Source organism: Danio rerio, chromosome 19 (genome assembly GCF_049306965.1).
Source record: "Danio rerio strain Tuebingen ecotype United States chromosome 19, GRCz12tu, whole genome shotgun sequence".
In the NCBI taxonomy this organism is placed as follows: domain Eukaryota; kingdom Metazoa; phylum Chordata; class Actinopteri; order Cypriniformes; family Danionidae; genus Danio; species Danio rerio.
The window spans coordinates 25,152,897-25,169,653 of NC_133194.1; the positions used below are offsets into that span (position 1 = coordinate 25,152,897).

General features: G+C 34.5%; 1 protein-coding gene across 1 annotated transcript in view; it reads right to left on the reverse strand.

Annotated features, from left to right (window-relative positions):
- Positions 1-14,343: 14,343 nt before the first annotated feature.
- The window catches only part of nudcd1 (NudC domain containing 1), an 84,416-nt gene continuing 82,002 nt past the window's right edge, over positions 14,344-16,757 (reverse strand). The window contains 1 exon segment of the mRNA NM_001020627.2: positions 14,344-14,875. Within this exon segment, the coding sequence (NP_001018463.1) occupies positions 14,589-14,875 (287 nt within the window). The 3' untranslated portion in view covers positions 14,344-14,588.

Sequence of the window (16,757 nt, forward strand, 5' to 3'; positions counted from 1 at the left end):
TGAATGTAAAAACAAAATATTATTGGTTTTGCTTAAGTTGCACATAACCGTATTGTATAAATGTTATTGTAACTGTAGGCCTACATCATGCTGACGATCAAAAATAAAATGTCATATCTCATGCGATTGTCTTCTGACTGAGTGCATCTTAAAATACATGAATGACACTCCTCATAGAGCTTGAGAAGCATACATTGTTCATAATATAAATAATTTGTAAAATAAAGACTCGCAGCTTAAGGAAAAAGCATAGGAGGAAGTTGCAGCGGGCCTTGATGCATGTGAAAAGTAAAAAAAAAAAGTATATAGACAGAGATAGGTAACTAGATAGAATAGACAGGAATATATTGATCCGCTGCGTGCTGCAGACACAATAGGCAAAGGCCCGCTCGTCGCTTCTGCTCTCCTTACGTGTGCATGCAGAAACAGGCGTGACTCTCGACTATTTTGACAAATACACACCGATGTTGCACGCTTACACAGAGCCCAAAATGGAAGTTTGTGATTGGGTCAGCCCAATGTCAAAAAAGAAAAGAACCAATGGGCTGCAGATTATGTCACATGGGCCGGTCTGTTCGAAAAATAAAACATCTTACTGTCAGAGAATCACAGATCACAGCATCGTCAATTAATTAGGCAGAAAAACACGACAGTCAGCTAGGTGTCTTATGGTTCAATCAGATCATAAGAAGATGATCAGCCCAGCCCAAAAACTATGTCGGCCCAGCGGGAAACTGCATGGTCTGCCAGATGGCCAGTCCGCCCCTGGTCTAGAGACATTTCCTAGAGACATTAATCCCCAAAAAAGCCAAAGCAAAGCAAACTCTACCAGAAACACTACCAGACTGGTATGAATACAGCACTACAAGATAAAATAGGGAGAGATCAACTTACAATGTCATTTACCTGATTTAAAATAATTTGATCAGCTGTAGTCAGAAATTACGCTGAGTTTTTCCTTCTCTAAGGGCTTATTATGCGGTCTCTCAAATTATAAATATTTAAAATATGCACTCTCCTTATAAATAAACTGCATCTAAACAACTACATTCTTGCCTAAAAGAGCCTCAAAAGTACATTGTGTTGTCCAACTGCTGCAATATGTGTTAAACTGAAGTCATTGGTCTGCTGTCACTCTATGTGGAGTAATACACAAGGGTGGAGAGGCTGAATTATTAGCCCCCTTCTGAATTTTATTTTATTTTTTAAATATTTCCCAAATGATGTACAGTTTTTATTGTATTTTTTCAGATAACATGCAGTGCTATAATACAAGACTTCTAGTAGTACTCATTTTATTTTCTAATAATTTAGTTGTTAATTTTTACTGGTAATGTATAAATATCACAATGCTGTATTGTTACAACAACAGCTAGAGTGTAAATCAGAGTTTAATAATATTTCAAAGTCTTTACTGTTGCTCTGGTGTTTATCGCGAGTCCCTGAAGTTGACAGCACCATAAACCTCTCCGTCTACTGAGTTTATTATAATATTATCATCTCCAGTGCCTCCCTTTGAAACTCCACATTCAGAGCAGTTTCACATCCAAATCACCAGTTTTACCATGAAAACAAATACACGGATTAATAAAACACAGAAACACATTTCAAACAAGCAGGTTTGTATCCAAGGGTAAGCTAATTCATCCCAGAAACCCCCATAACTCAATATAAAGCAGTATCGACTCACCCACAGGCTCAGTTTAGATGCTTTGCAGAGATAAATCCAAGACACAGCAGGTGAATAGGGATAAAAACAAACAAACTAATAGTTGTTCTCATACTTCAGTCGGTTCAGTTGCAAGTTTTGTATTTGAATTAGAAATATTGCATGTTTTTGGTAACACTTTAGTTTAGGTCACAATTTGTGCAATTAACTACTGGCTTATTAGATATTAATTACTTATTAGTACCAGTAGTGTAACTAAATACAAATTTTAAAATGACTGTAATCGAGTAGTTTTTCTCAGAAATAGAAATTTACTAAGTAGTTGTAAAGATTTATACTTTTACTTTCACTTGAGTACATTTTTAGAGCTGTATTGGTGCTTTCACTGTACTATTTTTCTTCAACCTGCAGTCACTACATGATTTTTTCTTTTCTATGGGGATTAAAAAAATCAGTCTTGTGATTCCTGTCCAATCAAATCGCACATAGAAGGTACATTGCATTGAACTACCTCGCATTGAAGACATGGGCGATTTATAATTGCAGCAAACTGTTTGGAAGCTTTAAAAGTGTCAGAGAAGATGTCCAAAATCTTTACAGGCATTGACCTAGAAATTGTTTAGATGCATATCACTGATGAGAAGATGACAGATGTTTACTGAATGATGACCGAAATGGCCTCAACCACCCAGCAGGCACAAGACGTCAACATGATGTCAGATTGACTTTGTACCCTAAAGTTGTGGGAACATTGCATTTTGTGTGAAAATGAAAATCGTGTTGACATCAGAACTCAATGTAGGCCAACATCAATGTCCACCATCCAACCTAAAACCAAAACCAAACAAATATCAACGTCTAATGAGGTTACAACTTAATATTATGTGGACGTTCAGACGTTGAATTTTGGTTGCCATACCTGACAAATAAAATTCAGTTTTTGTCATCAATATGACGCTGGTTTAAAATGTTGGCTTGACGTTGGATTTTAGTCACTTTCTAACAAGCCAAATCCGACCAAATACTAACATTATTAATGAACATCAAAACAATGTTGTCATTAGACACTGGCAAGACATTGAATTTTGGTCACCTGATTTCACAACCTAAATCTACTATTAACATCTTATGATGTTGTGTGCCTGCTGGGGAATAACTCGATGCACTACAGAATGTTACGTTTACACACATCCACAAATTATATATAAACGCATCAGCTTTTAACAGCGTAATACTCACTACTCTTGAGTACTTTTGAAAGGTCTACTTTTTACACATACTTTGAGTAATATTTACAACAGATAATTTTACTCTACTTGCACTATATTTTTAGGCAAGTATTGGTACTTTTACATGAGTATGATTTTTCACTACTCTTTCCACTACTGATTAGTACTTATGATCTTATTCTAAATCTGTAGATCTCCCCAAAACCTACACCCAACTTCTACTTTCCTAACAATTGATAAAGCTGCTTATTACTAGTTTATTGAGGTAATTGTCTTAGTTAATGGTTTATTAACGGCGAATTGTGACTTAATGTAAAGTGTTACTGAAACAAAAATATTTAGTTGTTATTTAGCCAAAAATGACAATTTTTCAATGCTTTTATCAAATTGACAAAACTCTTAACGCACCATCATACAATTAAATAGCTATTTCATGGCCAAAAACAAAACCCCGAAATGATCCCACACAGAGAAATTGTCACACACATTTTTAAAATACACAACAAACCACATCTACCTAAACACTGCAAAATCTGCCTCAAAATCTAATTGTTTTTCCAAAACACCAACCCATATGCTCTTCCTAAATGAACATTTAGTCAATCATAACACAATTATCATAAAAACACAAACGTCTCAATGGAATTACAGAAATGGCACTGCTTTAGGCGTCAATTGTCAATTCAAAACTGTACAATAGACAATATACTGCAATTACCATTGACTGTGTTTTGCACCAGTTTCCACACTGCTGGGTTCCACACAATTCCTTCATGTTGTCACAACACCAGACGATTAGGTTAACAAAATTAAAATTTTAACACTTAAATTGATTGAACATAAAACAATTATGATGTCCACCAAAAAGATCATTAATTGTGTTGTTTCAGCTCATTTTAAATACACTAAACTATGCTGTTTGTTCAAACTACTTATTTAAAATGATCCGAAATATCACGATTCTTGAGCTTTTTCGGGGACAACCTACTTGTTTTAAGTTTAATCAATTTAAATAGATAAAAACTAATAAGTTAACATAATTCCTTAATGTTGTCCTAACACATATCAAACGTGTGGAAGCCAGCATTTTTTACAGTGTAAGTAGTTTGAAGAAGCAGCAAAAATAATTTGAGAGCAGCTGTCGAGATGCCTTCTTCATTTATTCATTTATTTTTAGCTCAACTGTCAGAAATTGAATGCACAGGAGAATGGGACATCTATGCTGCATTCAAAATTTGATCAGACAAAGGTACACCCAGAGAGAGGAAGCAAAGCAGAATTTGAATTCAAACGTGCCTTGATGCCAGACTTTGAATGAGACTTATCTGTATTCGTTTGCCATCCTCTCTGTATGATAGCCCATGGTTTAAGCTTTGATATATTACGTATACACTCAAATAATGACTTTATTGCTTCAAACTACTTATGTAATGAGCTTAAACATCAAAATTCTTGAGATTTTTTGGAAGAACTCAATTGTTTTAAGTTTAATCCACATGTTAACTTCAACAATCAATTTGTGTTGGGATAACCTAGATTAATCCAGATGTGTTTACCTAATTGATTTGTGTTGAGATAATCTGAATGAATTGTGTGGAATTGAGTTACAGACAATTCATTCATGTTATCCCAACAGAAATTAATCAACTCTAAACAACTAAGTGGATTGAACATAAAACAAGTAAGTTGTGGGTTGTTTCAGTACTTTTGTTGAGTGTAGCTCTTATTTCATCAGTAACCCAAGCTCTGGCCCTTCACATCAAACTAAGTAAACCTATTTCCTTGTCCTGGTACTTGTCTTCCTCTTCTTCACTTTTTTTTTTTAGCTCTTTGTTAGTTTTTCACACAAAATAAGGCCAAAGTGGCCCACTTTTACTTTATACATTATGCTCATGCGAGAAAGAAAAACCTGTGAAAGAAACCTCAGCTCCATAATGTGTTTACTAGAACAAGCTAGAAAAAAAAACTATGGAAACAAGTTGTTTCTCATTGGATAAATAGAACACACTGGACTGATTTCTCAACTCACAACATAAACAGCTGGATTTAAGTTTAAGTGTAGACACAATGCTATTTGTTCTAACATATAAAGCACTGGACAATCTGACATTAAATTTACTTCTTGTAAATTTCTTCTTGTGGCTGAGCTTGTGTGTAAGCATTAATTTTAAATGGGTGTTATCTGTATGCATTATGTGTCAGAGCAACAAGTGTGTTAATTGTGCAACACTTTGTGTACAATAAGGTTGAATTAGTTAATGTATTCACTAACATGAACAAACAAAAAACAATACATTTACCAGATTATTTATTCATCTTTGTTTGGATTAGTTAATGAAAATACATTTGTTCATTGTAAGTTCCTCTCAAACTCTTGCATTAACATGCAAGAATGTGGAATTTAATAATGCATTAGTAAAAATTGAAGTATGATTAATAAATGCTGTACACATATCATTCATTTCATTAACACTAACTAATGAAACCTAACTCTAAAATAACTGTTGACCATATAGCCACAAACAAATGAGTTGAATTTTGCTAAATTGTAAAAAAAAACCCAATGTTTTAAAAAGCTAATATCGTTATTTGTATGCAAATGGGGTAGTATTTAAATGTTTTTCACAAATGTCTGAATGTAATAGCCATCATTTGATTTAATATAATTTATTAATTGCGTTCCAATTCATGTTTACACGCGTTTATATGTTTAGTTGTGTATATTTGTTGATTTCACCCCGACTCTTTTGTTTGTAATAGTTTGCTACGCCTTTAATGGACTGTTTAAGTTATAGTAGGATATAGAACAGTGAAAGAAAGACAGAGCAACACTGTCTTTTGACCGGAGTTTTATTGGTATGCTGTTTGAAAATTCAGTAAACATCTTTAAATGGAATAAAACCCGAGTCAATTTACTGCTCGACTGATTTTGAAATTCTGATAGTACACTGAATAAGTTCAGATTTAAAATTTTGGTCATTTTACGAAGGGTTTTTACAGAGGGCCTGGGTGTCTCTATCACTCAATAATTCAAAAAATACTGCAATGAATATATGAATATAGTTTTGCTAATTAATTGCTAACGATTTATTGAGATGTATTGTTGGTGACTGGATGTTGGATTGATTGGGTAGCTTTACCTACACAGAGGGAAATTAAAACCCAAAATGATTTAAGACCTACAAGACAATATTTTGATGAATTTAAGACTTTTTGAGGCCTAAAATTTTGTTTTGAAATGTAAAATATTTTTAGACCCTGCTGATACCCTGTCGAAAAAAAAATCTAATGATTTAGATTTACCAATAGGCATATTTCTTAATTAGAGATACTAATAAAACTGTTAAGACTGCTTCTTGGTGCTGATTAGGTGTAACTTTCTGGCACTATTAATTTTGACAAAACAGCTTGTAACAATATATAATTTAAATCAAATCTCAAGGCACAAATTGATAAACATTTTTTAAAACGTGTACTTTGGATGTTTTCTTTAGATTAGACTGAAAATAATAATAATAATAATAATAATAATAATAATAATAATAAAACTATGAAAATTCAAAACGCTCCAAATCTCTCTAGTTAATTGATACAGCTTAAAGCTTGTGCTTCTATTCAAAACTTTGTTGTTGCTGTAGAATAGCAACACATTAAGCAAGAGACACTTCTAATCATATGCCACTCTCCAGAGGAGATTTTAATCCTTTGGGATTGTTCAATAAATGAAGCGAGGTGCACATTCAAAGCGAATAACACAGGTGTCGAATTCAAAGAGGGAAAACAACTGACGCAGCCTTCCCGGGGTGGATAAATATATCAACACCACAGAGCAGCTCGCTCGCTTGCTTTGTTGTTAATAAATTCAGACCCCATCAATCGCAGTTTGCAAAGAGTGCAGAGGCTTTTTTTGGTAAGACACAAACCTGGAGAATAGTTTATCCATTAAGCAAATGTATTTCCTGTGGAACTGACGGCTGCTTTTCCTTTTTCAAATGGCGTGTGACATCATCCCGCTGCTAAATGGCCATGGTTGTATTGTTGTCAGTGAAAAGGAGATTTTAAATTAAAACCATCAATGAATGGAATGACGGTAAACAGAAAACCGTCCTTTCTTTTGTAACATCCTTGTTATTGATTAGACATGATGCACTGTTTGCAGCATGAGGTTATACCCTACACAACATGCCACTTGAGAAGATAAATTTAATCTTTTCCACATAAAGATTCTTTTGAAACACAGCAGTGCACCTTGAACACACTTAAAGATGAACAGATAGAGAATAAATTCAGAATTCACCTTCTTCAAACTAGTCTTTGAGATGTTCAAGTTCAAGCAAGTCTCTTTTCAAGTGCGTCTTTCAGTTTCCCCACATTTGTTCTGTAAAATGCTACTTAATAAAAATAACGCTATGTGTATTTATATATTGCAGTTTTATATTATTTTTATTTCTTTGTTAAAACATAACTCATGCATTAAATGCCTACATTTAATATATACAAGTTCAGTTAAATGTAAATTGATTAACCTTGGGTGGTTCATTCCACGTGTAGTGAGCCCTGATTAGCAAGGATTATGCTGAAGGAAAGTGAGAGAGTGAGTGATTAACCTAAAACATTCACATTAACATGTCGAGTAGGGCTGCAAAATGTATGGTTTCAGCATCAATATCGCACATTTTCCGCATTTTTTTGTTACAGCCTTATTCCAAAAATAGAATAAGTTGATTTATTTTCTCAAAACTCTACACACAATACCCCATAATTTTTGAAATTGTAGAAAATGTATTAAAAATAAAAAACCTGAAAAATCACAAGTACAGTTAAAGTCATAATTATTACTAAATATAATTATTTAGTATTTATTGTAATATAATTTATTATTATAATAATATTAAACTGTGCACACCCATGCCCTTAAAAATTTTCAAAATTGCCACCTCAAAATAGTTAAAACTGTCGCCTCAAAATGGTTGTTTACATTAATGACCAAAATACATTTGAAATTTCAACCTCAACGCAGTCAATGCATACTGTAGGTACACAAACTATGAAAAGACTTTCAAAATTGTCACCTCAACACTCAAATATATCTATGCAAACATACAAAATACATGTTCAAATTGCCAACTTTATGATCAAATGTTTGTTTATGCTTAAAAAAATGTTGGTCAAAATATGCATTCTAATTAAGCTGATGTCTCATAAAAAAATAAGAAAATAAAAATGAAACATTCAAACTTCTCACCTCAACACTGTCAATTGGTTCACATCTACAGTTGAAGTCAGAATTATCAAATTCCCTGAATTATTAGCCCCCCTGTTTATTTTTTCCCAACTTCTGATTAACAGAGACAATATTTTTAACACATTTCTAAACTTAATACTTTTAATAACTCATTTCTAATTACTGATTTATTTTATCTTTGTCATGATGATAGTAAATAATATACAGGGTGGGCCATTTATATGGATACACCTTAATAAAGTAGGAATGGTTGGTGATATTAATGTCCTGTTTGTGGTACATTAGTATATGTGAGGGGGCTTGTAAATAACTCATGAATGAATTAAGTTACATTAAAACCAAGCACACCGTTGTTTTTTTCTTTTGAAATTTCCAATAAGTTTATTAAGGTGTGTCCATATAAATGGCCCACCCTGTAAAATAACACATGCTTTTTCCTTTTACCGCCTTGAATGCATTTTTGAATTATGGTGAACGGTGAATAATCAAAATAGTTCAACTTTGTGGATTAATACTGAATGTGTGTCATTATTACTTGGGGTTAGCATTAAGAGTACTATGCTGGTGTTTCACTGCATTGCTTTAATGCATTCCTGCATTGGGCTCTCACATACTCTACGCTACTTCATAGCCGTGGTGGATGTTTCTCTCTGTCTAACGTTGAACGCAGTCAAACAATCACAAAATTAGATACTGGGTCACTGGTCCAATCAGCACAGATTATCTACATGCTAAGGAGGGGTTTGGGAACAAATTTATTGCTGAACGAATTATGTGGGAGTGGTTGGGATAATTGGGTAAAAATAAATGCATTTTATAAGACAATGAAAGTGTTTTTTGAACTTGCACGCATATCAGCCTGTTGTTGGAGACCCCCCAAATATGAAATGTCACCCTTTATAATGCAAAATGGGGTTTTTAAATAAGACATTTTATGAATTCAATTAAATGCTTACTTAGTCCATTGCTAATTACTCAGTGCAGATTCATTGGAAATGCATGTAAGTCAGATTTAAAACATATCTTACATCACTTTGTGCACATTTCATTGCATGTTTCAAATGACAAATCCACTAGAGGGCTCTGTCTGCATTTTAGCGATTCTGAAATAGGGTCATAGAGCTTATGGTATATTTTGTCGTACGTTTTAGATTCACGTTTACATGTCCTTGAGAAGGTGGGGCTTTTAGTACAGATCAGTGAGCAAAACATTGACCTAAACCCTTTATACAACAGTTCTGTCTGGTTCTCGAATCTGTTTGGCTGATAACTGTGCAATATTTTGCAATAACAGCAGAGTAAAGATGGTTGACGTTCCGCCACAAGATGGCAACAGAGACCACATTATAAGCCCTAAGAGGAGAAAAACTCATTTCATTTTAAACTCATTTGCGTAATTTCAAACTAAACTGATCAAATCATTATAAAACAGCTAAGTGACATTCTTAGTCAACTTTTCTCTTTTGTATGTTGTAGTGCTGTATTTATACTATGGTCTGGTAGTGTTTCTTCAAGTGCGATTTGCCTTTTTCATGGTTAATTATTGTAATCTATCGATTGCAACAGAGAAATACTGGGAAATGTCTCTAGACTGATGGCATTTCATACTGTTCAGCCTTATAATCTTAAAATGTCAACAAAATCACCTGTTTTGTTGTCACTTTAGAAATTACGCTAGATAATCATTAAAACAATGACTCTAAAGTGACATTTGTGAAGTAGCAACAATTTCTGCTGTTCTGACGTCAGCTGCAGATGTGAATGGTGGAAGAAAGTAGTCACTCATACAAAATGATTAGACTCTCAGTGTTTGATTTTCTTTATACATCATTATGGCATCAAACTGTTGTAAAACGCAATATAACACTCGTAGCAGTGCAATATGGCTGTATATCATCACTGGTGGGACACTAATGAACGCCTCCTACCAGTGCCGATATACAGCCATATTGCACTGCTACGAGTGTTATATTGCTCAATTTTAAAACCAAACCTACTTGATTATAGTTCTCAGATTTCATTAGTTTTTTTTTGTGGTATTCATTTGCCTCTGTGTAAATAACTGCATGAAAATTATCCTTTACGTATATTGATAACATGTCCAGTAAATAGCATTAGTGTAAAACAAAACAAAAGTTGTAGGCATCACACTGCCCCGTAGCCTCCATTTTATCTACAAACTGCAGTAAAGCATGTTTAATGTAAAATAATGTAGCTGAAGGATGCATTTCCAATGAGTCTCTTTACTGGGAATATACATGTATTTGCTAAAAATCTAAATATAAAGAATCTGATCTAAGAGCATCTGCTGATAATGACAGTCCATTTACACCACAGTCAGAAAGCAACATCTCCACATGCATTAAAAGAACTTGGAGATCTTCCTCTCAGCTGCCCATTGATTCTGGTGCAGATAATGAATCCCAACCTCACAGGCTAATTTAATCACAAAAACGTGATTTAATCTGGAGGCCTGAACAAATAAGGTTCACGCCACTAAACAAAACAGCCAAGACGGATCTATCTCCCAGGCACATCCCTTTGGATACTGACAAATTATATTTGAAATGTACGAAACAAAGAAAGACGAAGAACAAAAACACAACGGGCTAGACAAACAGGTCAAAATAACCCCTAGACAATCATCAACTAAGAAATCATTAAGAGGTTAAGTATTATACAAGTATGGACATCAGACATGTTTAATTGATTAATTGCAATCTAATTGAGGGACACAAAGAAGCCAGCTTTCTGTTTCTTAAATATTTGCAAAAGATATAGCTTATCAAATTATTAGACATTTTTGCATGGTAGAATGAAAAAACTAGAATGAAGAAAACTGTCAAATTGGCAGGGGGTCACTTCAGTGACTGACAATTCATAAGAGGGCCATTCTAACATTCAAGCACAAGAAAAAAGTGGAAGCCTAAGGTAATTGATGCATCTTAGCATAACGTACATGACGTTTCAATTTCAAGCATTACCTGTCACCAGTGTTAATGCAAATCAGCACGTTTATCGTATCACACATCAGCTGCAGAAATATAGTTGATTTTTTTTTTCTTTTTTTAAATATATTCCAAATGATGTTTAACAGAGCAATAAAATTTTTACAGTATGTCTGATAATATTTTTTTTTCTGGCGAAAGTCTTATTTGTCTTATTTCAGTTAAAATAAAAGCAGTTTTAAATTTTTTTAGAACCATTTCAAGGTCAAAATTGTTAGCCCCTTCAAGCTATTTATTTTTTCGATAGTCTACAGAACAAACCATCGCTATACAATAACTTGCCTAATTACCCTAACCTGCCTAGTTAACCTAATTAACCAAGTTAAGCCTTTAAATGTCACTTTAAGCTGTATAGAAGTGTCTTAAAAATGTCTAGTAAAATATTATGTACAGTCATCATGGCAAACATTACAAAAAAGTTATTAAAACTATTATGTTTAGAAATGTGTTGAAAAAAATCTCTCCGTTAAAATAGAAATTTTGGGAAAAAATAAACAGGGGGGCTAATAATTGGGACTTCAACATCTGTGGTTGTTGTGTGTATGAAAAAAAGAAAAATATATTAAATGAGACCAATTGAATTGAATATTGGCAAAGTTGTCATATTTGTTTCACTACCGGCATAACATGTAAGCCATGAAGGACATATATTTTAACGTTTTAATCAGCCACAGAAATAAAACGCATGTGTGTTACCATACACTGAGAGAAAATAAAAGTAAAACTAATCTTTATGCAGTACTATAAATGTCGACTAGGTGGTGGGTCAAAACCACAAGTGGCTAGACACGACTGCACAGACTGATAGTGGTTCAAAAATATATGTTATGGCGGGCTGAATCGCATTATATTTCTGATGTCAGTTGCAGGCGGGAGGGAGCAGGAGAGCTGGCCATAAATGGCCTGTGGGCCGGCAGTTTGAGATTCCTGATCTAAAGAAACTTACTGTAAATCAATCACAGCAAAAATACTGCATTTACATTTACAGACCATTTACAGTATCATACTATACATGTATTTACAGTATAGTATATCTTTACTGTAAATTATATAGTAATTTTTTACAATGTAACTTTAAAATACAGTAACATACTGCATAATGTCTTACATTATCCCCAGGCTACTTAAGTTTTACTCAATTATAGTAAATTTAACTCAATTAAAAGGTTAATCATTGGATTTAAGTGTAAGTATTGACTTTAACATGTATTATAAAATTTTTGGCATTTGAAATGTGAAATTGCAAAAACAGTGTTTGTACACAATGTGAAACGTGTTGAAAGAGTATAAAAGAGGTGTAAACCAGGCATTTTATCACACAACAATCTTTTTTGGTCAGTGATGCAATATTTTCTGACACTTCCTAAAATCCTGGGATACATTTAAAATTTAATACAGTGGGTTACTGAGTGAGATAAGACATATTGTGCCTATTTTACTAATTGAATAACATATTTATTAACTTACAATTAACCATTTCATTATTATAACATTTATGCCATGTAAACATTTTTATAATAACGTTGGAAATAAATGATAGAAAATAATAAATAAAATGTGTTAACCCTCATTAGAAAACAACAAAATGCAGGCGCTCAAGCTGTAAAATATGTTTGTTTAAAGCATTCTAAATACTGCAATAAATTGTAAAATTGCTAGAAAAAGCTGAATAAAAAAAACCTTAATCCCGTGTTTACTTTCCAGATACATGATATCTTGCAACCCAGGCTCATTCTGGAAACCTAGCCCCGCGGAAGTTTCTAGAGACCGCGAAATACATTCCGGGAGGTGCGTTTTTGTGCAGTTTATGTTTTCGCTGTGTGCGCTTTTTCGCATCTCGAACGCCTCTCGCGAGTGCGCACCGTTTGCGCCCGCGCTGTAATCGCATAAAAAGCCACCGGAGGTCGCTATCGAGCGACCGTCTGACCAACTGACTTACTAACTGAATGATTGACTAGGCAGCCAGCCAATCGCCCGACCCAGCCACCCTCATCCTTCCCTAAACACAATCCACAATTTACAAAAGCTGTCCAGAAAAAGAAAAGCCCTTGTCTGACTTGACCACGTTTTCAGATTTCACCGCATTCTTGCCCCGTTATGAACTCGTTCGCTTTATTTTTTGGTTTCTGTTTTTTGTCTTACCTGATTTCTGGAACCACTCTTACCCGGACTCGAACCTGGTCGTCGCCGCGGCCAGCTCCTTGTCTTTTTTTGTCTGCTACTATGACTGATTTGTTGTTGTGAAAGCAAAATTACAATCTAGCATGAATGCAGATAGTAAATGAGAATACCAAGTGAACGGTAAATGAGAATATATGCTTTACCACAATGCGCAAGTTGTGGAGTGTATAAAACTTAAACTTTTTTAATTAATCAAATTATTAAATCCTGTTTTACATTAAAGCCTGGTTTATACTTCTGCATCGAGTGATCGGGGTGACCCACGCTGCATGCATTGTGCAATGCAGTGCATTTACAGTATACTTCTATTGCTCTGCAATAACACTTCTGAAACACAAGCATGTCAGGGTTGGTGTCAGCCACAATGAGGGCTATGTGACCATCGTTAAGGCTGTGCCGGAGCATGTGCCGGACGCAGATGTATAAATCAGCCTTAAATGGCCTTAATTACTATTTACTTCAATCAGAAAATGGGTCACATTAGCTTAATGGTGGCCCTAAAAGTGGGATATGGCTAGAGTTAGTGACAGGTCTGGGGATATGGGTAGGTTTAAGGTAAGGTCAACAGTGTAATTCTAAATGTAATTACAGACATTAATTACAGATGTAATTACAATCATAAAGTTTTTAAAACATTAGAACAATGTAAAAACATATGTGTTGTACATCATTTTACTAAATGATTAATTTAAATGTAATTACACTGCAATTAAAGCCACTGAATATACTGTAAAGTGGGATCAATCGTTATTTTAAACCTATGATCAAGCAGTATAGACAAGTTTACATGTCACACCTGTCTGTCTGTCCAATTGTGATGCGGTCTCATGGCATTTGGTATCTGCTGATCTTTGACTGCTGACTCATGTCTGCTGAAATAATTGCTTTGTCAAAAAGGGTCGCAGGTTTGTTCTGATGGGGTCATGGTCTGCAGGGAACACAACAATGGTAACTTTTCCACTGATTGCGGTCAGATAGAAAGAACGCTAATAGCAGAAAACCAAACAGACATGGTCTTACAGATGCTTATTTATTTTATGTATCTAAACATTCTAATGGAATGCAGTGTAACATTCAGGCTAGAGATTGTGCCTTCAGAGAAGCAGATGAGCATAGATTTCAAACCTGATGTTTTACATATAAAGACAAGTACTGAGGCATTGTTTACACTAGTACATTAGAAAAAGTCATACCAACCTGGTTCTGAAATGTGCCGGATAAGTTGAAACCTAGATTAGAAGTATTGCTGGGGAATCTTAATTGTTCACTTTCAGCACAAACAGGTTGTTTAAAGTCAGGACAAAGAGTCTTTCGTTAGTGGCTCTGAATCCCAGTACGGGGTCATTGGTGTCTAGATTGGCTACCTGCTGCTTGGCAACCTGACCAACCTGGCGACCCTGTTTCCGGTTGAAGAGCACCGTGTCGACCGGCGAGGGCTGGCGATAAATGAAGATGCGTCTGAGGCACTCACAAAGGGCAGCGTAGGAGAAGTTGGGGGCACAGGTGGCAAACTTTTTATCTCGTTTTGAAGCCTGAACATAACCTAGTGAGAGAAAAGAGCAAAGAATGAGGACTTAATGTATAAGATGAGATGGATGCAAACACTGGGCCAGATTTATGAACAGCTCACGAATAAAGGTGCAGTATGTAAGTTTGACACCTAGTGCTTAAACTAGGAATTACACACCTGGTTATTGATGACACCAAAAGCAGTTTGCCTGACTGTCGAGGCTGATTTAAAGCTGATTTAAACCATGCTCTAAATAAAAGCAAGGGCATGCGATAGAGGAAATATTTTCCATATTAAAAGGAGTTTTTGTCCTAACCAACACCTAAAATTTCCATTTTAGAAATGACTTTTTTTTTTTTTACTATTTTTTGCAGCTGAACAACCGAAAACTATAACAATGATCAGCTCAGGTACACCTCATGTGCTGTATTCAGTGTTAATTGCTAATAATGTGAGTCTGAATGCCGTTTTACGCATGTAAAGTCATACTACTGAAATCAGCAGCAGATAGTTCACCTCAGATTTTAAACCTTACTTACTGTTGGTATGCAGTAAGTGCACTATTTTGTGCTTCTGAACTGCTGTATTTAAATGTCTATTGTGTTTCGTCAGGTGCAAACAGTTACCTATGACTTCAAAATCCTTATCACTGCAAATCTCGTTACGTAGAGTGTTGTTAGGACACGGGGTTACAATATAACCTACCCACCTAATGTTTACATTTGTGATATCTATATTATTTGCTAATTCATAACCTCCTCTTGTAGAACTCTGCATCTGCACCTCATTTCAGTGTCTGCTACTGTCCACCGGAGGTCCCATTTTGGTCACAGATGCATACTTTGAGAGCCTTCATGACTGAAAGAATGAAATACACGTTTTTTCACCAAGGCAACCTGGGTGGCTGAAATATAATTGGCTAAACTGCCAGTGGGCGTGTTTAATAACCAAAACAAAGACAGACGTATTGGCATGTAATGCACTTTTTCAAAACAGAATATCTGACTTAAGCATTGTTTTTCAGATAAACAAAAAGGTTTACATAGAATGTTTCTTAAATATCTGCAAACATATTAGGGTATTTGTATGCTTTATAAAAGTCAAAAACTTACATACAGCACCTTTAAATAAAAAATGTGTTTAAAATACTGTCAAGATTTACAAAAAATGCAGAGAAGTACATTGCTTTAATTGAGTTATTTTATAAACTTGAAGTAGATTACAATTCAGATGCAGCATTCATGAGAGAAGCATATTTAAATGAATCATGCAACAACTCTTGTTAAAGGCATAGTTCACATAAAATTATTTCTTAGCAGTGGTTCTGAAACACTTTTGTTTGAGTGTCTTATGAGTTTCTTTATTCAGTTGAACACCATAAAAAGATGCTTTGAAGAATGTTAGAAACAATTGGCATCCACAGTAAGAAAAAACAAATGGTTACCAGTATCAAGTTTCTTCAGAATATCTTTTTTTGTTGTGGATTTTGTGAATATATGTTTTCACCCATTTTCAGTTTTTGGTTGAACTATCCTTTTAGGCATGGTGGTAGTATGTTTAATAGCATATGTGCCATTTTATTTTTTATTTTTTAAACATAGTATTTAAATGTAAATTTTTTTTATACCGTGCAAAAAAAAATTAAAATTGGCACATATACTATATATTTCATTACTCAATATTAACATTGCATCTTAAAATGAATACAGAGTTGCATGTTTTCCCTAAAGCTATTGATCTCATTCTTTAATGCGCAAGTGAGCTCATTTGTTTTAGAACAGGGGTGCCCAAACTTGATCCTGGAGGGACGGTGTCGTGCATAGTTTAGCTCAGAGGTGGGCAAACTACGGGCCGCGGGCTATATGTGGCCCGCTGAACACTTACGACCAGCCCACAACGTTTTTTTTTTAAATGC